This window comes from Schistocerca serialis, chromosome 2 (assembly GCF_023864345.2).
Source record: "Schistocerca serialis cubense isolate TAMUIC-IGC-003099 chromosome 2, iqSchSeri2.2, whole genome shotgun sequence".
In the NCBI taxonomy this organism is placed as follows: Eukaryota; Metazoa; Arthropoda; class Insecta; order Orthoptera; family Acrididae; genus Schistocerca; species Schistocerca serialis.
The window spans coordinates 611985202-612010082 of NC_064639.1; the positions used below are offsets into that span (position 1 = coordinate 611985202).

At 41.6% G+C, this 24881-nt stretch overlaps 1 protein-coding gene across 1 annotated transcript in view; it reads right to left on the reverse strand.

Moving 5' to 3' along the window:
• LOC126457657 (transducin beta-like protein 3) overlaps window positions 1-24881 on the reverse strand; it is a 187907-nt gene that overhangs the window by 69633 nt on the left and 93393 nt on the right. Inside the window, exons 6-9 of the mRNA XM_050094148.1 lie at window positions 14835-15004; window positions 14512-14711; window positions 5847-6050; window positions 3535-3721 (exon numbers count right to left, since the gene is read on the reverse strand). Coding sequence (XP_049950105.1) covers window positions 3535-3721; window positions 5847-6050; window positions 14512-14711; window positions 14835-15004 — 761 coding nt within the window. The remainder of the gene's footprint in view (window positions 1-3534; window positions 3722-5846; window positions 6051-14511; window positions 14712-14834; window positions 15005-24881) is intronic.

The following is a 24881-nucleotide window of genomic DNA, read 5'->3' on the forward strand; positions in this document are numbered from 1 at the left end:
TACGACCAATATCTCTTTGCGTTTTCTGCCAGATTTAGGGACAGAGAATTGTTGTGAAAACTATTAAAAGCATGTCACATTGAAGTTCATGCTAAATTTCAAGTCCTGTAAAATTGCCAGTCTTTGGGATTTTGCACTCTCTTAAATTTGGCATGCTTTTTTCATTGCTTCTGCAATAGTGTTCTGACCTGTTTTGTGTACCACTGGGGATCAGTACCATCTCTTATTAATTTATTTGGTATATATCTCTCAATTGCCATTGATACTATTTCTCTGAATTAAAACCACATCTGGTCTATGATCTCTTAGGAAGTTCTAAAGAAAATTTTATCTGCTTTTTTTAAATAGAGTATTTTGTGTTTATTTTTGGTGGATTTGGATGTTACGGTATTTAGTCCAGCTACAACAACCTTGTGGTCCCCAATCCCTGTGTCTGTTATGATGATCCTTATTTGGTCAGGATTATTTATTGCTAAGAGGTCAAGTATGTTTTTACAACCACCTACACTCTGAGTGGGCTTCTGAACTAGTTGTTCAAAATAATTGTTTGAGAAGGCATTGAGTATGATTTTGGACAATGTGTTATGCCTATCACTGACTTTAAACATGTATTTTCATCTCAACATATCGAGGGTAGATTAAAGTCACGGACTACAATTGTCTAGACAAGCACCTATTTGAAATGAAATTCAAGTTTTCAATGAACTGTTCAGCGACTGCATAATCTTGAGTCTGGGGGAGGGTGGGAGGGTTTGGAAAAGGAACCAGTTATTAACTTATTCCAGTTGCCAAGTATAACCTCTGCCCACACTAACTCACAGGAACTATCACTTCAATTTCACTACAAGGTAAACTGCTTCTGACAGCAATAAATAGTCCACCACCAACTGTTTTTAATCTATCCTTTCTGAGAACAGCTACGCCTTTTGTAAAACTTTCAGCTGAACTTATATCCGGCTTTAGGCAGCTTTTTGTACCTATAATGATTTGAGATTCAATACTTTCTATTAGTGCTTGGAGCTCTGGTTCTTTTCCAACAAAGCTATGACAGTTCACAACTACAATATTGATTGTTCCTATGTCTCTTCCTCTTCCTGCTTCATCCTGCACCTTTTGAAGCTGAAGCCCTCCCTGCACATTCCTGAGACCCTCTAACCTAAGAAAACCACCTATGCCCTCGATACAGCCCCCCTCCCCCCCCCCCCCCCCCAACCAACAAGGCCATTTCCTGCACTACAGAAGGTGAGCTCTGCCTTCATCTCGCAAGCATGACTGGCAGTCTTTACTACTTCAGCTATCTGTCCGGAATCATAAGGAATCTCTTCCGATCCTAAGTGACGTACATTGTTAGTATCAACATAAACCACAGTTTACGGCAATAACTAAATGGAGGGGGAAAGAAATAAAATGACCTCGAGTGCTTTTGATACATGAAACAGAGTTTTCCAAATCAAACATCTTATGTCGCTGAAACATAAAGTTTGTAATCAGTATGTATTATCAGTATGTGTTATGACTCTACCACTAATACGGACTTTAAATGCAAAAACCATTCAAAAACAGAGTTGTTCAGAAAAGAATGGAGGAATACATGTTAGAAATTGTTAGAAAAACTTGAGAACAAACAAACTGATCAGGAAACACGCTGGAGTAGAAGCAGCGCAAATAAAAATGGAGGCGTGCAGGACATGTAGCCAAGTGACTTGGTCGTAGGATTCGGTTTGCTAGATTCTAAAACATATGAAAACATTGGAGTGATGACATAAATCAACGTGATTAGATGAAAATGGAAAACACGCAGGAGCTACATGGACATCTGTACCTGAAGATCGTAATGTATGAGAAAGTCTAAAGGAGGTCTTTGTGGAACAGTGATGCCAAATGACTACTGTTATTGCTGCTGCTGCTGATGATGATGATGATGATACCACAGGTTGGATCAATACTTGGTTTCAAATTAACTCTATAAATCCCAGCAAACCTGTAATTTATACTCACTGTCCCATTCTATATTTTAAATCATGTCCGTAGTGAAACCAACTTGTTTCTTTACTTGCTTAATGTCCAATGTTTTTTCAGTGTCAGTAGTGGTAATTTTTTGTAAATATCTTCAAGATTACATTGAGGATTACATGGAGGACACTGGTACCTCTGTCTTATGCACTTCCATTCTTGTGAAGTAGAATGATTACATCTTTGTTCCTGTTTTGAAGAACTATTTTCCTCCACAGATATTTTATACCCAATTTTGCAAGTTATTTTTGTATTACTTTATCTCCAACTTTATTCATGTATACTGAAGCACCATCCTATATGGCACCTTTTGTTTCCTAGTATTTCAAACAGAATTACTCAAACCATCATTATTACTTCTGTAACATCACTTTTTCATTATTAATAATCTGTGTTTCTAATTTATCTCTCAAACACCATATATATCAAAGAAATCTAGGAATGGTTGTACAATTTTGCTTTCTGTTGTTAGAAATTGTGCCACCAGCCATCTTAACTAATGAAATGTGATGTCTATGCAAGATAAATTCTTGTACTGTTTCTCAAACTCTTATTGTTTTCAATTGTTCCTCTAATTAAATTATCACTGCACAATTTCACATTCTGCAAGAGACATTTTGAAATAGTTTTGATTAGTTCATGTTTCAAATTTAATTCATGTCTTCTTTTCAATAGCTGCCCTGCTTTATTTAACATTTTCCTGCTTTTTTGTTCCAGCAACACCTTTTTGTGTTTGCTCCAGTCTCTTTGTTAAATACCTGTCCCTTCCATCTAGAATAATAATCATTTGCTAAGAGGTTGAATTGTTGCTTGCATTGATCTGGTATAGCTCGCTATTCCTAAATAAATTGTCACAGTCCACAGTCCTGATTTCCCACAAGGTGAATTTCTTTCTTTCTAGACTAGTGTATATTTTCACTCTTGATCTTAGTAACTTACGATCACTTGAAAATGTAAAGTGATTGGAGAATGTCACACTTCGTTTTATTTCTTCCTTGTTTAATAAAATATAGTCAATTTTATTTTTAGTTCCACTTTGTTGAAAAATCCACATTTTAATCCTCCCCCCTCCTACCCCCCGCATCCCACCTCTCTCTGAAAGAATGTGTTAAGGATAAACATATTACTCCTCTCAGCATATTACACTAATGTGTAACCTTTTTTCATTTCTATATCATAAGCAAAGTTTCCTACTGGCAAATAAAACTTCAGTTTCTGTGGATACGCTATCCTTTACCAGTAACTCTTCACATCAGTCGTCCTTCTTCTCTGTCAGTGTGTCAGCACATTGCTGAATAGACTCAAAATGATTTATCTTTAACACAAAATATGATTTTTTCTAAGATTTCTCCACCATCTGTATTATTGTTCTCCCTACCATGTTTCCCTACAATAAAGCATTTGACCTGACAAAAGAATTATAAGCGTAACAATCCGCAGAGCTTCAAGTTTAATCATCTTTTAGTTGATGTCACTGAGTCTAGAAATAAAAAAAAATTAATCAGGATAAAGTACACTTACCAAATTCCAGTTTTTTGGGTATTTTCCACAGTTTGAGACATGAATCTTGACTGACTGACAGAAAAAAGGAGTCTGACAGGCGAGAGAATACAACAGAACCAACCGATGCTGTATGTCTCACTGCTGAACCAACGCATGTCATGTTCTGTTGCTCTGCATCCATAATCCACAGTCTCACAGAATTGTCCTGTTCTCATTGTTACATCAACAGAAAGGAAACAGAATTATAATCTCACATATATATAAGTAAAACTGGAATTGGGTGTAGCACATTTGGCAAGTACTACAAAATCTTTTATATTGTAAAAGGGGTACTGAATAGAATATATACATAATATGAAACTATAAATTAAAATTAAATTAAATTTAGAATTTATAAAGTTTAATATCCTAAAAAAGTCACTTTATTACCAGAAAAGTAAAACCTCAGCATTTACAGGAATGATAAAAAGACTCAGTCACAGCACTTATGCCATCTGAGAACAGGTGACTGTCATAAATCAACAAAAGTATTGAAGAAACATCCACACAGTGACCCCTAAGCAGTGAAAGTATCACTCAATAATTCCTGCAGCAAGGAAACACTGCGTCAAAATGTGATAGGATGTCTTTCTAAAGACCAGCTGTGACAGTGATGCCAATCAACTCTGAGGGATTCACATCATTCAAAGCTGACATACTATGACCACTGTCTGTGACTGCCGAGGTCAAACTCGAGCAATTGCTCATGATGGGAGAAGCAGTCTAGGTGGTGAAAGTAAGGATGAGGCTGTGGTGGGGAGGCAGAGGGAGACCAGGGTACAGGTGGAGGACAGTAAAGTGCTGTTTTGGGGTGGCATACAAGGACAAGATAGAGATAGGTAGGACAGCTATGTGCAGTCAGGTGGTTAGAAGAAGGGCGGGGAAGTGGGTTGGGCCTTATCTCTCTAGTCACTCACCACCTCTCAAAAGTGCCACTGTCTGGTCCATCATGAGTCAGTACCATCCAAGAGTGGAGCACTGAATCACATTCTCCACCGGGGTTCTGACTACCTCTCATTGTACCCTGAAATAAGAAATGTCATACCCACTTTTCTCCCCAACCTCCCACAGCAGTATACTGCCAACCAGTGAACCTACAAAATATCCTCGTCTATCCTTATGCAACCCCTGCCCCAACACATTCCCTCATGCCTGATATCCCTGTGATAGACATAGATGCTATATCAGTCCTATTCATCCACCCAACAGCACCTACTCCAGTCCCATCACAATCATCACCTGTTCCATCAAAGGAAGGACTACCTATGAAACCAGTCATGTGATTTACAAGCTAAACTTCACTCAATGTGGGCATGACAACCAACAAGCTGTCTGTCTGCATGAATGACCACCAACAAACTGCGGCCAACAAACAGCTGGACCACCCAGTTGCTGAGCATGCTGTCCAACACAACGTTCTTCATTTTAATGACTGCTTCACAGGCTGTGGCATCTGGACCCTTCACAACACCACCACTTCATTTCAATATATTACATGTTCCTATAACCTTCCTGGCCTCAACCTTTGTTAGTCATTGTCTTCATTCACCTATCCCTCCCTCGTTCCCTCTCCACAGCCTTCTATTCCACAAGCGCTTCCAGACTTTTTACTTCTCTCCTTTTCTGCTGCCCCCTCCCTCACCCCAAACCTCTCTCTAACCACCCAAATGCACCTGCCCTACTCCCTCTCCACCTCATTCCTGCATGCTCAACCAAACAGCACTTTACCATCCCCCACCCATACCCTGCTCTTCGTCCACCTACCTGTCTCAGCCTTCTCCTTACACCCTCCACCCAGATTGCTTCTCCCATCATGCACAGTTGCTTGCAATCTGGCCTCAGCATCATGTGTGTATGAGATGCATTTGCGTGAGTGTGTGTGTGTGTGTGTGTGTGTGTGTGTGTGTGTGTGTGTGTGTGTGTGTGTTTTGTCTATTTCAAAAGAAGTTCTTCTGACCGAAACCTTGTGTGTTTAGTAGTCTTTTTGTTGTGCTTGTCTTTGACTCAACATCTCCCACTACATGGTGAGTAATAATCTATCCTTTTCATAAACTGTCATCATTCCATCCTTTTCTACTGTTAGAAGTTATCAATTAATATTCACTTATGGATCAGAACTGTAGGCCTGTGGGCTACACTGGTAACATGTTTTTAAGTTTGCATTGTTTCTCTTCACACTTGGCTCTCTTATCCACAGATCTAAAATATGCAATGTTATAACCTACTTCTTAATGGTCATTGTGCTTCAATTTGTGCTGTTTTAGGTTTTAAAATTATCTATAACAACTTACCTTCGCACATGATAACAAAAGTCTAGCATTGGCGTGGCAGGATGCAAGGCCAAGTACAAGATCAGAATGACCTCTCAAAAGTTGGCAATCCATGTTCAATCGCCTGTACAGTTTTATATCTATACTATTAGTGGCTACAGCCAAGTGGGAATTTCCTTCCCCTACAAAGACTACATCCAGTATTTCGTCACTAAACCCTGCCAACTACAACAAAAAGACACATTATTAGATCTCACTTGTCTCATCATACAAAACTGTGCGATATCGTGCGGCAAGAGCAGGTTTCGCTCTGTGAAGATTAATACTACCCACAATAGACATATGTAGGACAATACAGTCAAAAAATTTCATCTTTGTGTAAAACATAGACAAGTAAACAAACTGTGCTACTGATATGTTACATAAGCATAGCTACAAAAAAAGTCAAGTCATACTGGTGACTATAAACAGACGTTCTTCCCACTTATCACTTACAAATGGAACAGGGAAACAGAGAAATAATAGTGCTACAAGAAGTATCCTTAACAACACACAATATAAGGTAGCTTGCAAAGTACAGATGCATTAGTTTAGCAGTGCATAGAGTTTGATATCTAATCACTGATTGATGTAGTATATCTTGGGCACTGAATATGAGTTCAATGCCTGTTAATACACTCCTGGAAATTGAAATAAGAACACCGTGAATTCATTGTCCCAGGAAGAGGAAACTTTATTGACACATTCTTGGGGTCAGATACATCACATGATCACACTGACAGAACCACAGGCACATAGACACAGGCAACAGAGCATGCACAATGTCGGCACTAGTACAGTGTATATCCACCTTTCGCAGCAATGCAGGCTGCTATTCTCCCATGGAGACGATCGTAGAGATGCTGGATGTAGTCCTGTGGAACAGCTTGCCATGCCATTTCCACCTGGCGCCTCAGTTGGACCAGCGTTCGTGCTGGACGTGCAGACCGCGTGAGACGACGCTTCATCCAGTCCCAAACATGCTCAATGGGGGACAGATCCAGAGATCTTGCTGGCCAGGGTAGTTGACTTACACCTTCTAGAGCACGTTGGATGGCACGGGATACATGCGGACGTGCATTGTCCTGTTGGAACAGCAAGTTCCCTTGCCGGTCTAGGAATGGTAGAACGATGGGTTCGATGACGGTTTGCATGTACCGTGCACTATTCAGTGTCCCCTCGACGATCACCAGTGGTGTACGGCCAGTGTAGGAGATCGCTCCCCACACCATGATGCTGGGTGTTGGCCCTGTGTGCCTCGGTCGTATGCAGTCCTGATTGTGGCGCTCACCTGCACGGCGCCAAACATGCATACAACCATCATTGGCACCAAGGCAGAAGCAACTCTCATCGCTGAAGACGACACGTCTCCATTCGTCCCTCCATTCACGCCTGTCGCGACACCACTGGAGGCGGGCTGCACGATGTTGGGGCGTGAGCGGAAGACGGCCTAACGGTGTGCGGGACCGTAGCCCAGCTTCATGGAGACGGTTGCGAATGGTCCTCGCCGATACCCCAGGAGCAACAGTGTCCCTAATTTGCTGGGAAGTGGTGGTGCGGTCCCCTACGGCACTGCGTAGGATCCTACGGTCTTGGCGTGCATCCGTGCGTCGCTGCGGTCCGGTCCCAGGTCGACGGGCACGTGCACCTTCCGCCGACCACTGGCGACAACATCGATGTACTGCGGAGACCTCACGCCCCACATTTTGAGCAATTCGGCGGTACGTCCACCCGGCCTCCCGCATGCCCACTATACGCCCTCGCTCAAAGTCCGTCAACTGCACATACGGTTCACGTCCACACTGTCGCGGCATGCTACCAGTGTTAAAGACTGCAATGGAGCTCCGTATGCCACGGCAAACTGGCTGACACTGATGGCGGCGGTGCACAAATGCTGCGCAGCTAGCGCCATTCGAAGGCCAACACCGCGGTTCCTGGTGTGTCCGCTGTGCCGTGCGTGTGATCATTGCTTGTACAGCCCTCTCGCAGTGTCCGGAGCAAGTATGGTGGGTCTGACACACCGGTGTCAATGTGTTCTTTTTTCCATTTCCAGGAGTGTATTTTGCATCTGTGGAAAATGTAAGCTTCACGGTGGTTTGGATTCTGCAACAAACTGTAGTTTCATATCTGACTGCATGGGTGATTGGTTTGTAAGTCAGAAAAAAGCAAGGGGAAATCCATTCCCAAAATTCCCAGTGAAGTGCTGATGTGATCAAATCAATATTCAGATTGGTGAAAGCTTTACTTTTGTTTGAAGTCACTGAATTTTAACAGCAAAAGAATTAATGTTAAGACAGGGAACAAAACCTAGCAATGAGCTAGATCACAAGTAGCTACAAATTATGATACACGGAACTAACCATAGTTAACTCTGAAATTAATACCATGCAGATATTGTTTACAAAATGAAAAGGAAGTATAGAAGGATAGACAGCATGAGCACTACAGAGGGATGAAGAACAACAAACATTGTACACACAATCAGTGTAGTACCAACATAAAAATATGGAACTGATTCTCAATCTTGTGAGACATAATGAAAATAGAAATCACACAAAAAGGCTATAAAGCATGTAAAGAGACAGACTCATACTGTTAATGATATGGCATTTTGTTACAAATATTTGTTAATTTCTTAAATTTTTCTCTTCACTTATTTATTTGTAGTAGTACAAGAAGACTTTGTTTCTAAAGAACAGTTTCCTCTTTGCTGGAAACCAGGAAACAGCAGTTCCTCAGTATTCAAAGATAAGGGTCATGAGGCATTCAAAATCAATTTATACTGAATACCATGTATGCAAGCAATACAAGCTAAATAATAACAAAAAGTTATTTTCACAGGACTATCATTGAGGAGCTGTCACAGTTTGCATATGGCTGTTTGTACAGCTTTAGTAATTTTGAAAAAGTAAATTTTCAATGTTTTTAAGAAAAAGACACACGAAAGGCACTGATTTGCAGCTTACAATAGAAGGTACAATAAATTAAGCAACAAGGTGACAGGATGCCAAAGTCTCGCAAACTGAATTACTGAGGGAAGTACTTGCGATTATACATTCCTTCAGATTTGACATTAAATAGCAAATATGTGTGAAGCCTACAAAAAAGAAATTTATGAGTCTATCAGTTACTCTACATACTGGAGCATATTTTTGAACATATTTAGTTTGATGATGATGATGTTTGGTTTGTGGGGCGCTCAACTGGGTGGTTATCAGCAGCCGTACAAATTCCCAACCTTTGCTCAGTCCAATCTCGCCACTTTCAGGAATGATGATGAAATTATGAGGACAACACAAACACCCAGTCATCTCGAGGCAGATGAAAATCCCTGACCCCAATGGCAATCGAACCCGGCACCCCATTAAAGCAAAATTTTACATTGAGTAGATTTTAATACAGAGCGAGCACAATATCTTTGCCTGAATGCAATAATTTATGTCTAAGGAATTATGTTAAGCGCAGATGTGTGGTTATTTGCAAATCGTATCTTAACTCAAAAAGTTTTCATGGGTACACTTTTACATGTGTTTTGACAGTATCTGATTTCTTCTATACATCATAATTTAGAAGTGTTGCAGTAACAGTGGTATCTATGCAAGACAAAGCACAATGTATTTTGTGGTTTCATGCAACATGGTATCTATTACAGTTCAGCAAGAGCTCCAAAGAGCTTATGATCAAGATTCACCATATGCAAAGAGCATCACAAAGAACCATATGAAAAGTAATAATGACAAGACAAGAAGCAATACACATGGACTTAGTGATGACACTATTGATACCATGTGTTCAGCATTTTAACACAGTCTGCGGAAATTGATATATCCAAAGAAACAGGCATACATCAGAGCAGTGTGATAAAAATTTTACACAAACAGCTGCATTTCATTGCATACTTAGTGAAACTCACGCAACCTTGGGTGCTGCATTTTAACACAGTCTGTAGAAATTGATGCAGCAGGTTTCCAAAATAACAGGCATACCACAGAGAACTGTGATAAATATTTTACACGAATAGCTGCATTTTCTTGCATACTTAGTGCAACCCCTGCAAGCTCTGCAGAAAGACGACAGGCCCACAAGTGATGAGTTGGCTGGGAACATGCTGGAATAAATTGATGCGGGTAATGATTACCTAAATAAAGTTCGATTTTCTGATGAACAGTTTTTCATATCTCCAAGAACGTAGGAAAACAGGCATACTGTTTGGATCTGGGGGTCAGAGAACCCACACGTCGTGGTAAAGATGATTAGAGACAACCTGAAAAAGAATTTGAGTTGTGGCTTGCTGTACAATAAATGTGCAGAAATTTCATTTCTACCATGATACATGAGTAACTGTCACCTTTCCAATGGACTGCTGCAATTTTTTAAGAGTCTTTCTTCAATAGCTGGTGAAATGAGAAACAGTATGGCTTTGCAACAATGTAAGTGCAGAAATTACACATTTATTTTTATACCGAGAATGTGATTTTTCGTAAGCTTCTGATCTGAACTGCCCTCAGTTCCTCACTTAATAAACCAATGTTTCAAGATTCTGTCACAACTGCAACCGTTTTAGAATGTTGGTGAGGTAACAGTGTGCAATCTCTGTCTTGTTTGCCAAAAGAAGCAAATTTTAATATGGCAACAAGAGGAATGTAAATGTTATTCGAATTTCACCACTGATGAATGAGGGGCTTTCATGTGACAGTAAGTTTTGGTTGCTACAGGGGCTGGACCAAAGACCACATAAAAAACCTTATACGATTGTATCGTGAAATATTTTGTTTACGAAAACTGAGACATGAGCATTACACAAACAAGAATGTGAAAAATTATGGCATACAAAGAGATAGCTGAAATATTTCTAGACTGTATTCCAGCTGCAAACCATACTGTTATAAAAACTAAAATACAAAATGCGAAATGAAGTTCCACAAAAAAATCTTTGTTTATGAGACCATACTGTCGATAGGTGTATTATAAGAATTTACGACACATCAGGTTGCACACATACACAATTAAAAGATGTTTATGTAAAGCTTTCAGTGGCAGCCTTCATCAGTGGAACAGGGACACACATGCAAGTAAGCACACCTCATGCATACATGACTGCCAAATTTAGCATCTCGGGCCGGAATGCAACTATCATGTGGGACACAAGCAGCAATCTGGTGGAGGCTGAACAGGGGATGGGATAGCAGTGTACTACAGGCGGGGGGGTGGGGGGTGGTGGAGAGACAAATGCTGTCTGGTGGAGTGTGTAGGGACTACACTGCCAACAGGTGCAACATCAGGAAGTGTTGGGCAGGGAGATAGGGAAGAAAGGAGAAAAAATGGGGGGAGGGGGGGGAAGACAGGCGGATGTGTTGGCAGAGGGCTGCAAATAAACAGGGTGGGAGATGAGAATGGGGATGAGATGATAGAACAGAGGGGGTGGAAACCATTGGTTGAGGCCAGGATAGTTCCACGAGCAGAGAATGTGTTGTATGGATAACTCTTATCTGCACAGTTCAGAAAAGCTAGTGGTGGAGGGAAGGATCCAGATGGCTCGGGTAGTGAAGCAGCCATTGAAATCTAGTGTGTTATGTCCATCTGCACATTGATCCACAGGGTGGTCTATCTTGCTCTAGGCCACAGTTTTGTGGTGGCTGTTCATCCTGGTGGACACCTGGTTGTACATGTACCAATATAAAAAGCTGTGCAATGTTTGCAGAAGACCTGGTAAATGACATAGCTGCTTTCACAGGCGGCCTGGCCCCTGATGGAGTAGCATAAACCTATGACAGGACTGGAAGTGCTGGGTGGATGGATTTGGCAGGTTTTGCACCTGGGTCTTCCACAGAGGTATGACCATTGTGGCAAGGGGTTGGAATTGGAGTAGCATATGGATGGACTACAATGTTGTGGAGGTTGGATGGGTGATGGAACACCACTTTAGAAAGGGATGGGAAGTATCTCGGATAGGATGTCCCTCATTTCAGAACATGATGATTGGTAGTCAAAGCCCTGGCAAAGGATGTGGTTCAGTTGTGCCAGTCCGGGGGTGGTACTAGGTTATGACGGTGACACTACTTTGTGGCTGATTCTTGGGGGTGGTAGGAGGATTGGGGGTGTGAGGGGAAATGGCACCTTCACAGACAGGCACTATCCCCCAGACTTAGTCCACAAACAGATGTTCTGTGCCATTTCCGCTCACACCCCCAAGAACCAGCCACAAAGGAGTGTCACCTTCATCACACATTACCACCCCAGACTGGCACAACTGAATCACATCGTTTCCCAGGGCTTCGATTACCTATCTTCATGCTCTGGAATGAGGGGCATCCTACTCGCGATACTTCCCACCCATTCTAAAGTTGTGTTCTGTCGCCCACCCAACCTCCACAACATCCTAGTCCATCCTTATGCCACTCCCAATTACAACCCCTCACCACAATGATCATACCCCTGTGGAAGGCCCAGGTGCAAAACCTGCCAAATCCACCCACCCAGCACATCCTGTTCCAGTCTTGTCACAGGTTTATCCTGCCTCATCAGGGGCTGGGCCACCTGTGAAATCAGCCAAGTCATTTATCAACTCTGCTGCAACCATTGCACAGCTTTTAATATTGATATGATTACCAAAAAGCTGTCTACCAGGATGCATGGTCACCACCAAATTATGGCCAAGAACGAAGCAGACCACCCTGTCATAACATACTTAATTTCAATGGCTGTTTCACTACCCGAGCCATCTGGATCCTACCCTCCACAACTAGTTTTTCTGAACTGTGCTGACAAGAATTATCCTTACAACACATTCTCTGCTCGTGGAACTATCCTGGCCTCAACCTGCAGCCCTCTGCCAACACATTCGCACATTTTTTCCCCTCTCCTTTCCTGTTTTCCCCACCTCCCTGTTAGCTCCTCCACCAGACAGCATTTATCTCTCCCCCACCCCCCACTCCCCACCCATTCACTGCTATCCCATCCCCTTTGCAGCCTGCACCAGATAGCTGCTCATATCCCATGCGATAGTTGCATTCCGGACTGAGATGCTGAATTTGGCAGTCATGTGTGCATGAGGTGTGCTTGCTTATGTGTGTGAATGGCATGTGTCTCTCTTTTACTGATGAAAACTGTGGCCAAAAGCTTTAAGTAAATGTTTTTTAATTGTGTCTGTTTGCAACTTGACACGTCTTCATTATTGAAAGGAGCAATCTGTCTTTTCCTACATTGTTGATATTCCTAACTGGTGTTTCCATTGTTTGATTATAATAACTAAAGGTATTTTAAATCCATCTTTGCAACTATGGTACAAGAAACAACAGTCCCAAACATAAAAATATCTAAAGAAACATGCAAGCTGACACCGTTTCCTGATGATTGAAAACTGGACATAAGAAATAATAAGGAACTCCAACATCTTTTGTAACAATCTCTTTTTAGATGTAGAAAGCAAGCCAGATTGTAAACATGTTTCATTATAGACCACTGATGATATTTTATTTCAATAAAACAAAACATATTTGGTAAAAAAAAAAATACCAATTTGCTTGTAGTTGCAAGGATGGATTTAAAATATCTTCAATAATTTCAGAAATAAGCCCAGAAAGATGTTGGCCTCTTGAAAGAAATACAAAAGGGGAGGATGAATTGTATAAATAACACTATGGTGAATGCAAATAAAATAATCCTTGTACTATTTTCATTACTGTAGGCTATTACCTGCTGTGTTATGTCCATAATTTGACAGGTATGTGCAATTTTTCTTTTGAGAATTATATGAGTAAATAGCATGCAAACTGCCGGTGACTGCCACAATTTTCTTCCTAGCACTGTCCATACTTTCTCTCGAATACATGAACTACTTTCTAAGCGTGACAACATATTACAATAAACAAAACGCCTGTAAAACACCACACTGTAAATGTATTTGCAGTGAGACAGAGTTCTAACTTCTGATATCCGTTACTTGTGGCCTCTGGCCTGTGAAGATGCATTGGAGTTCTAAGGCTACAAATAAATCTTGAAAATCTGCCAATGTATGCCATACATGAACAGATCCAGCCTGCGGGCAGATCGGACAGACTTCATCCGAGAGATGCAGCCTGGACATTAGTGGGAAACAATGGACCTTACACTGACGAGCCTGATCCATCAGTACCAGCCCGCTGTTCTGACCTGCAGTTCAGGCCCACCACGGCAATCCGCTCACATATGATCAGCTATTCAACCACATAGAACATTGGTACAAAGCACCCTCAGTCCTGCAACACTGGTACAAAGTACCAGCTACCACCATGGAACAATGGTATCAGCACACTTTGCCATGCAACACTGGCACAAAGCACCCTCTGCCCTGCAACAATGGTATGTATCTAGCATAGTTCCTTAGAAATAAATTTTTGTAATCAGTAACAGATGTTATGCTCACCCTCCACATCATTGCATCACAAGACAATATTTTTCATTGTTATCAAGTGTTGTTCGTATAAAATGCCACAAAGCTCATCGGTTCACACTAAAACACAGGTCTAAATGTTTTCAATGAAGTGCTGAGAATGAAATTCAGTAAACTGAGCTGTGACTAACTTTTACCAGGCAGAAACTCTAGTGACTGTGAGAGACTGTGTCAAGCAAATACCAATAATGAAATTTGGCACTGCATTGTGCTTACCTGTTTCTCACACATGAAGGTATTCAAACTATGCAAAATAATATTATGATCATATGATATGACAGCCAGAGTGCTTGTAGTATGGCAAAACATTAATTTAATGATGGAGAGGCCACCATCTTCAGATGCAGCAGATACTATAGGGTTTTCTTGACAGTAAACTTCACAGCCCCGCTCCACATCCCAAACACGTACTTTTCCTGAAATTTTAAAAAGAAAAAAGATTGCATCCTTGTTTCCTAACTACTGCATTTCATCAAACTGAAAATCAATATAGTTGCATTTCATGAAACTGAAAATCAATATAGTAGATATATTCTTACCTTTTTCGCCTGCTGTTGCAATATGAATACCTTTCTCAATCGCCAGATTAGGTAGTGAAAATTTCTGAGGTAAGAGAACCAAACTTTCAAGGGATTCATAGACAGGTACTGTACGAACAGAACATTTCTTATCCACGTCCCAAAGAATAAGAATTTTATCACGGCCACAGCTGTAAAGAAGATACTTTAATTGTTAAAGTTACTACTACTACTACTATTATTAATAATAATAATATCAATATTTTATCATTATTAATATTATGAGAAGGAAAGTTGCTAATCATCATATAGCGAAGATGCTGAGTCACAGATAGGAACAGCAAAAAGCCCCTCATAATTAAAGCTTTTGGCCATTACGGCCTTTGTCAACAATACATACACACACACACAAATTGCATTTGCATGAGTGTGTGTACGTGTGTGTGCCCGTATGTGTGTCTATGGTTGATGAAGGCCTTAATGGCCAAAAGCTTTTATTGTGAGAGGCTTTTTGTTGTGCCTGTCTGCGACTCAGCATCTCCACTATATGGTGAGTCGCAACTTTCCTTCTCATAATATTGTTATATTCCATCCTGGATTTTCCATTGTTGGATTTTATCATTATTAGGTAAAGTAGATTTCCAGTGTGGTTTAGATAGCACAACTGAAGAGCATTACGGTAAATTTGTTTTTAAATTATATTTTGCAATATATCTTCTCTCATTCTTGAGTCCATTGCAACGTAATTCCAGTTAACAAAAGTGTTGTTGTTGTTGTTGTGGTCTTCAGTCCTGAGACTGGTTTGATGCAGCTCTCCATGCTACTCTATCCTGTGCAAGCTTTTTCATCTCCCAGTACCTACTGCAACCTACATCCTTCTGAATCTGCTTAGTGTATTCATCTCTTGGTCTCCCTCTACGATTTTTACCCTCCACGCTGCCCTCCAATACTAAATTGGTGATCCCTTGATGCCTCAGAACATGTCCTACCAACCGATCCCTTCTTCTGGTCAAGTTGTGCCACAAACTTCTCTTCTCCCCAATCCTATTCAATACTTCCTCATTAGTTATGTGATCTACCCATCTAATCTTCAGCATTCTTCTGTAGCACCACATTTCAAAAGCTTCTATTCTCTTCTTGTCCAAACTATTTATCGTCCATGTTTCACTTCCATACATGGCTACACTCCATACAAATACTTTCAGAAATGACTTCCTGACACTTAAATCAATACTGGATGTTAACAAATTCTTCTTCTTCAGAAACGCTTTCCTTGCCATTGCCAGCCTACATTTTATATCCTCTCTACTTCGACCATCATCAGTTATTTTGCTCCCCAAATAGCAAAACTCCTTTACTACTTTAAGTGCCTCATTTCCTAATCTAATTCCCTCAGCATCACCCGACTTAATTAGACTACATTCCATTATCCTTGTTTTGCTTTTGTTGATGTTCATCTTATATCCTCCTTTCAAGACACTGTCCATTCCATTCAACTGCTCTTCCAAGTCCTTTGCTGTCTCTGATAGAATTACAATGTCATCGGCGAACCTCAAAGTTTTTATTTCTTCTCCATGAATTTTAATACCTACTCCGATTTTTTCTTTTGTTTCCTTCACTGCTTCCTCAATATACAGATTGAACAACATCGGGGACAGGCTACAACCCTGTCTTACTCCCTTCCCAACCACTGCTTCCCTTTCATGTCCCTCGACTCTTATAACTGCCATCTGCTTTCTGTACAAATTGTAAATAGCCTTTCGCTCCCTGTATTTTACCCCTGCCACCTTTAGAATTTGAAAGAGAGTATTCCAGTCAACGTTGTCAAAAGCTTTCTGTAAGTCTACAAATGCTAGAAACGTGGGTTTGCCTTTCCTTAATCTTTCTTCTAAGATAAGTCGTAGGGTCAGTATTGCCTCACGTGTTCCAGTGTTTCTACGGAATCCAAACTGATCTTCCCCGAGGTTGGCTTCTACCAGTTTTTCCATTCGTCTGTAAAGAAATCGTGTTAGTATTTTGCAGCTGTGACTTATTAAGCTGATAGTTCGGTAATTTTCACATCTGTCAACACCTGCTTTCTTTGGGATTGGAATTATTATATTCTTCTTGAAGTCTGAGGGTATTTCGCCTGTTTCATACATCTTGCTCACCAGATGGTAGAGTTTTGTCAGGACTGGCTCTCCCACGGCCGTCAGTAGTTCCAATGGAATATTGTCTACTCCGGGGGCCTTGTTTCGACTCAGGTCTTTCAGTGCTCTGTCAAACTCTTCACGCAGTATCATATCTCCCATTTCATCTTCATCTACATCCTCTTCCATTTCCATAATATTGTCCTCAAGTACATCGCCCTTGTATAGACCCTCTATATACTCCTTCCACCTTTCTGCTTTCCCTTCTTTGCTTAGAACTGGGTTTCCATCTGAGCTCTTGATATTCATACAAGTCATTCTCTTATCTCCAAAAGTCTCTTTAATTTTCCTGTAGGCGGTATCTATCTTACCCCTAGTGAGATAGGCCTCTACATCCTTACATTTGTCCTCTAGCCATCCCTGCTTAGCCATTTTGCACTTCCTGTCAATCTCATTTTTGAGACGTTTGTATTCCTTTTTGCCTGTTTCACTTACTGCATTTTTATATTTTCTCCTTTCATCAATTAAATTCAATATTTCTTCTGTTACCCAAGGATTTCTACTAGCCCTCGTCTTTTTACCTACTTGATCCTCTGCTGCCTTCACTACTTCATCCCTCAAAGCTACCCATTCTTCTTCTACTGTATTTATTTCCCCCATTCCTGTCAATTGCTCCCTTATGCTCTCCCTGAATCTCTGTACAACCTCTGGTTCTTTTAGTTTATCCAGGTCCCATCTCCTTAAATTCCCACCTTTTTGCAGTTTCTTCAGTTTTAATCTACAGGTCATAACCAATAGATTGTGGTCAGAGTCCACATCTGCCCCTGGAAATGTCTTACAATTTAAAACCTGGTTCCTAAATCTCTGTCCTACCATTATATAATCTATCTGATACCTTTTAGTATCTCCAGGGTTCTTCCATGTATACAACCTTCTTTCATGATTCTTAAACCAAGTGTTAGTTATGATTATGTTGTGCTCTGTGCAAAATTCTACCAGGCGGCTTCCTCTTTCATTTCTGTCCCCCAATCCATATTCACCTACTATGTTTCCTTCTCTCCCTTTTCCTACACTCGAATTCCAGTCACCCATGACTATTAAATTTTCGTCTCCCTTCACAATCTGAATAATTTCTTTTATTTCATCATACATTTCTTCAATTTCTTCGTCATCTGCAGAGCTAGTTGGCATATAAACTTGTACTACTGTAGTAGGTGTGGACTTCGTATCTATCTTGGCCAAAATAATGCGTTCACTATGCTGTTTGTAGTAGCTTACCCGCATTCCTATTTTCCTATTCATTATTAAACCTACTCCTGCATTACCCCTATTTGATTTTGTGTTTATAACCCTGTATTCACCTGACCAGAAGTCTTGTTCCTCCTGCCACCGAACTTCACTAATTCCCACTATATCTAACTTCAACCTATCCATTTCCCTTTTTAAATTTTCTAACCTACCTGCCCGATTAAGGGATCTGACATTCCACGCTCCGATCCGTAGAACGCCAGTTTTCTTTCTCCTGATAATGACATCCTCTTGAGTAGTCCCCGCCCGGAGATCCGAATGGGGGACTATTTTACCTCCGGAATATTTTACCCAAGAGGACGCCGTCATCATGTAATCATACAGTAAAGCTGCATGCCCTCGGGAAAAATTACGGCTGTAGTTTCCCCTTGCTTTCAGCCGTTCGCAGTACCAGCACAGCAAGGCCGTTTTGGTTATTGTTACAAGGCCAGATCAGTCAATCATCCAGACTGTTGCCCTTGCAACTACTGAAAAGGCTGCTGCCCCTCTTCAGGAACCACACGTTTGTCTGGCCTCTCAACAGATACCCCTCCATTGTGGTTGCACCTACGGTACGGCTATCTGTATCGCTGAGGCACGCAAGCCTCCCCACCAACGGCAAGGTCCATGGTTCATGGGGGGGTGTATGTGTACAATATTTCAGTCCAGTTGAGAGGAAAGCTTTACTTTCTACTGAATGTCTACATAAAAAAAATATATTCAAGAGGGTACAGCTGAGAGCAAGCATACAAATGTAAATGAGCTTTACTTTTGGGCATTACACTGTTGACATTACTTTTGGACAACTGAAGTGGAAGATTTTGTTTTGTTTTCCATCACTCCAATAACAGTTTCAAGAATCTCGACAAACAGCCAGAAACATGCTATTTTCAGTGGTTAAAAATTAGTATATTATCATTCATAATATTTCTCCAGTTCCAGTAGCTATGTAAAAAAACTGTTCCCTTCAATATCACAAATTTTGGTTACTCAGTGTTACAACACTTTTGCACAGATTTGTTACCTACTAATTCATTTGTTGTTGTTAGATGTCTCATTTGTTGTTGTTAGATGTCAGCATCTCTGAAATATACATTCTGAATTCAATTGTCCAAGCTAAAACAAACATTCTCACTATTAGTAATGAACAACAATGTTCTTCTACATTACTGAATGTAAAATATCTGAAATTCAGAAAGCTACAAAAGAGATGTTAGAATTTAATTGTTTTCCCTAAAGAAATATTCTGGCATTTGCTAAAATTGGTTTAAGTTGTGGTAACCCAATGGGCTACTACCTAGATCCCCTGCACCAGCCATCGTCTCCGACATCAGATGTTGTCACACAACTGCCACATATGGTGCAACAGTCACTCCGTGTACACTAATGTGAAGTATGCCCACCTGGAGGAGACACCGCGGGCAACAAACCATACATGACAGCTGCGCAGGCACCTCCCAGCACCACTTGTGACATGCCACCTACATATGCGATCACCCTCAGCATTTGTCCTCAGTTAACTCTCACTCATCATGCTATTTACTAAGCTCACTAGAACTGCACTGTAGTGGCTCATCATACGGCTACACCATGCACTGTATCTGTCGAGAATTACTGTCCTGTGACATTTATACATGTTCTGAAGGTGCCGTCTCATGTTTTTTATCTTGTTAGTTACAACATAACTAGAGATGACGATAGGATTGTTCATGTTTGTTACATACCCATGGACCCTGCACAATAGGCTGCCTTACCAAGTGTGTGGATATAAGTCATGCTCCAGCAACTTGGGCAACAGCAGTTAGATGGACAGAAACACCAGGAAGCCTTGTTATCCCCATTGCTGTCGACTACAAATTTGCCACCACTCCCGCCTTACAAGACAGGAGAATAGTAGGAAGCATACGAGAAGTGTCCATGGTAGCACTTTGCCACATTCCAGGTAAATGATGAAGCAAGTGATTTTATTAATCACTTTCCTGTTGTGTATCTCACGCAGTACATACCAGCTAAGGTGCAAACTGGCCCCTCTCACAGAACTGGCACATCTGTTCTTTGACAAATTAACTACCAACTATTAACTACCCACTTTTACTGACACTGCCACGTCATTGATCCGAGGTGGAATTTTATCATTGTCGTAAACGGCCAAATCAGTTATACACACTTGGACGGCTGAGCTGCAGGGAGTCAGTAGGATATGTCATTTTATAATTCCAGTAAATAATGAATCATATGCAGAGGTGATGATTAGGGGTGTGATCATTCGGGCAGTTCTGGATAAGGAGGTATGTCAGAAAGCTCTACAATTGAGGAACCTCCTTGAGAAGAAATTTTAAAATGGGCCCAATCCTTAGAAGTTTCCCAGGATGCAGGCCATCAATTAGAGTTCCAGGACAAGGTGGTGGCTCTTGCAACACACTCTGGAGAGGGATCCAATTTTGCTGACACAGAAAATATAGCAACAGTGAAGTCTCGCCGCCCCCCCCCCCCCCTCCCTCCCTGACCGGTGCTTGTTTCCATCATGCCCAGACTATATTTCAACATACCAGGCACTACTGACCTGACAGGTGGGCACAGTGTGAGGCGTGCCGGAAGGAAGTACATCTCATGTCTGTCTCCCACACTCTGGACAAGAAACAATCGCCTCGACAAGACCCAATGGACAGTAATGTGATTTCATCAGGGTCACACTCTGCAGTGGTGTCACAAAAGAAACTGTTCACCATGCTCACTTTGTGCAATAAACAATTTCAGCTACAGCCTGGCATCCCTGTTAAACTCTTAAACATATCTCCAGCTGAGAGCACCTCTCCTTCAAAAAAACATATCTCCAGCTGGGAGCACATTTCCTTCAATTCATAGCCCACTGCTTCGTGGCATATAACAAACAACACAATCACAGCAACATACAAAAATGTCATAAGACACTTTCTATTTTGCATTGATACTTTTTCTGCTTTAGAATTTGTAACACGTGACTTGGCCTATGTAGTCTCTGAACAAATACCATCCCAGGAACTGGAAATCCTCAGCAAGCGTACCTTGACATTTTCTCCGGTGGTCTAGGAAATGGGAAGAACTATAAGGTGCACATTGCACTAATGAAATCAGTGCAGAATGCTATCAAGAATGAGCTAGATAGATTTGTAGCCTTATATGTCATTGAACTCCTGTCTGTAACTGAGGGGGCAACATCTTTGGTTCTTGTGAAAAACCAATCAACGAAACTGCACCTGCGTAGAAACTTAAAGGTTATGATTAATTCCCCTACAGAGATCGATATATACCCCATTCCGAAACAAAACGAGCTTTTTTCCGCACTCATGGGAAGCCAAATGCTTAGTTTTCAGAGTGTCCTAAGGCCCATTGATCTTTCAAAGATTCCTCAAGCAGCTCCTGCAGGATGTCCAAGGCTGAATACATTATCTACACGACGTTGTGGTGATAGGTGCCCCAAAGAAAGAACACTTTGGAAAGTTGTGGCAGCTGTTACAGGTTCGCAGGCCTATAATGCAATCTTGAAAAACCTCTGTGTTTCAACTGTTGCTTGAATACAGAGGATACATCATCACTCATTAAGGTATTAAGCCCACACAGAAGCTGGTTGAAATGGTCACTGTGTTTCATCACTCCACAGATTGAAACATATTCCAGCAAAAATAATGTACTATTGGAAATTTATCACAGATGTGGTGTCAACAGCGCACCTGCTCAACAATCTGTGGAAGAAGAGTGTGCCTTTTGTATGGTCGGAGGCAAGTGAAAAAACATTCAAGATCCTGAAGATGCCCCTCCTGTTGGTACCATATCTCACCACATTTCAACCAGGCATACAGCTAGTGGTGGCAGCAAACACCTCTGAACGGGGCCTGGGATCGAAGACACTCAATGCTGTACAGAAGAGGTACTCATAAATCGAAAAAGAGACCCTCACGTCCATCTTTGCACTGAAGAAATTTCATGTATTCTTATTGGAACAAAGTTTCACCTCTTTATAAGGACTATGAGCCGTTGATGTCTCTCGTCAGTCCTGCAGCAATGCTACCTGAGAGGACTGGCCACCGATTCCAGTGCTGTGAACTCTTTATCAGCAGGCACAATTATGAAATTCCCTTCTGTAATACCACCCAATTTGACCATGCAAATGTTATCTCCTGATGGGGCCAGAACCAAAGTGGGACCAAGACAAGATGATCTGCTTCCAGTTGTATGTAGAGGCTCAACAACCAGTAGATGATTTTTCCATCATGGGGACCCATGTGGCTGGGGCCAAGGCCAAGGACACCGTAAGACAACACATACAGTGGTACATAAACAGCGCTGGCTGAAGTGTATTCCCGACTGCGCTTCCAACCTGTTGCAGGATTACTTCTGCTTCCAACATTGGCTAATCTAGTGGATGGAGTTATGCTACTAAACACGGATCAACAGTCTCCCCATGTTCTCCTACAGGAAACTCTGCGCCCAACAATCTTATAGCACTTGCACCAATGTCACTGAAGTGAACTAAACTACTTGCCCCAAATGGACGACGAATGTCGAGGCTATGGTTGCAGCACTATGCGGAATTTTCATTATTGAAGGACTTCCTATCATACTGGTGTCAGACAATGAACCACAGATTCACTTCCAGGTTTCCAGACAGGTTTTTCTGCAGAAATGGTATTCAGCTCCTGCTGTTGCCTTCTTTCCACCCTCAATCAAATGGGGAGATCAAAAGACTCATGCAGATATTTAAAACACAGATGAAGAAATATGTGTCCAACACTCACAGAGATGAGGCACTAACAATTTTTTGCAAATCCTAAAGGTTGACGTTGATAAGTCAGATGAGTCCAGTGGAACTATTTCACGCCCGTCATCACTGCATGCTCTTCCAACTCATGTTGCCAATGTCTCTGGGGCTGCCTACAGTATTGTCTCCATGCTTCTGACAGAGCATCAGAGTGAGTGAGTGAGTGAGTGAGTGAGTGAGTGTGTGTGTGTGTGTGTGTGTGTGTGTGTGTGTGTGTGTGTGTGTGTGTGTGTGTGGGTGGGTGGGTGTGTGTGTTTTTTTTTTTTTTTTGGGGGGGGGGGGGGGGGGGCGGCTTCAAATGCCAGGACAAATGCATTGCAGCAGTATGCCGGTAGCAGTGGAGACACCACATATTCCCTCTGATCTTGGGTATCAGACAGTGACATGCCATCAAAACCAACTCCTGTGGCAGGCATGCAGCCACCACCGCCTCTGGGCCAACCAGCTAACACACATTGCAGTGACACCACCTTTCATTTCTCTTTCGCCGGACCCTCCATTATCTCCCCTCGTGCTCCCCAGCTGTTCGTGTTACCTCTGGTTCTCAGCACCGTTCACTAATCATTGCCATTCTCTCAAATCCGTCTGTAATGGACCAGTTGTCTGAAAAATATTGAACTACAGTACTGGTCCCAGTGGCACTGCTCCTACCACTGCAGCTCCAGTCCATGCCAGGACCTGATGGGGGGCTTCCACTAACAGTGTCACACTCACCAAAACTCCAACTGCACCACCATCCAGACGTACACTCCTGCTATGCTGACAGGGAGCTGGTAAAACTGGAGAGGCCATTTGACAGTTTCGAAGACATCGGTACACTGCCCGGCCACTTGGCTCGGTGGGAGTCAATTTAACGAGAAGCAGCTTGCCGATTCCCCATGAAACAAGGGATACGGCAACCCACAGAGCTGCAACCTAGACATTGGGCACCAGCCATCATCTCTGACATTCACTGCATGACTGACACATACAACGTGACAGTCATTCCTTGTCCATTATTGCAAAGGGTGTTCAGCACAGGGAGACAATGTGGCCAAGTGACCATGCACAATGGCTGAGCAGGCACCTCCCAGCACCACCTGCAATATGCCATCTATGTATGTGATCGCTACTGGATGATCATCCTCAGTCTTCTCTCGTTCATTGTGCTACAATATGTTATATCCTTCAGATAATACAAATTGGTGTGAAACTTAATTTATGATTATTATACACAAAATATGAATGACAACAAATAAATATTCTCAAAAATCTAAGTTAGAACAACTTTGTACATTATAGGAGTTTCTTCTCTCCCTTTTTTGAAGCATTTCTTGTTATTTTAATTATTGACTGTATTAGTACAATCATATCAAGGATAAAGCAGGCAGATGCACTAATATTTATGCATAGAATTTATTATGGTGCAAAGTCAAGCGTCTTGACACTTGTCACAAACGAAAGAGCAGAGAGGGTTATGAAGAAGATATCAGCCAATTGCACGCTGACCAACCCTGTCCAGGATGACATGACAGCAGCGACCTCTTCACTTAGAGGACCGTGCCGACTGATTAGCCCATTTCTACAGCAGCATCAAGATTACGCACTTCAAGACCAGCGACTTAGGAATTGTACATACTGAAGAGATTTCTTATTTGCATGTCGCCCTTTGCTTGTGATACTTCTGTGTTATTGTAAAACTTAAGTATTGTCATTGTTCATTTCATAATAAAACTCATTAATGCGATTTTTTTGAATGTTGTCTAGCGATCCGAGAAGGCTGGTTTCCTGCACCCCACATATTGGACAAGTAGGCAGGATTGAACAGAATTTATCTGGCAACTGCTAACTATTATGGTAATTATCTGCTTTCTT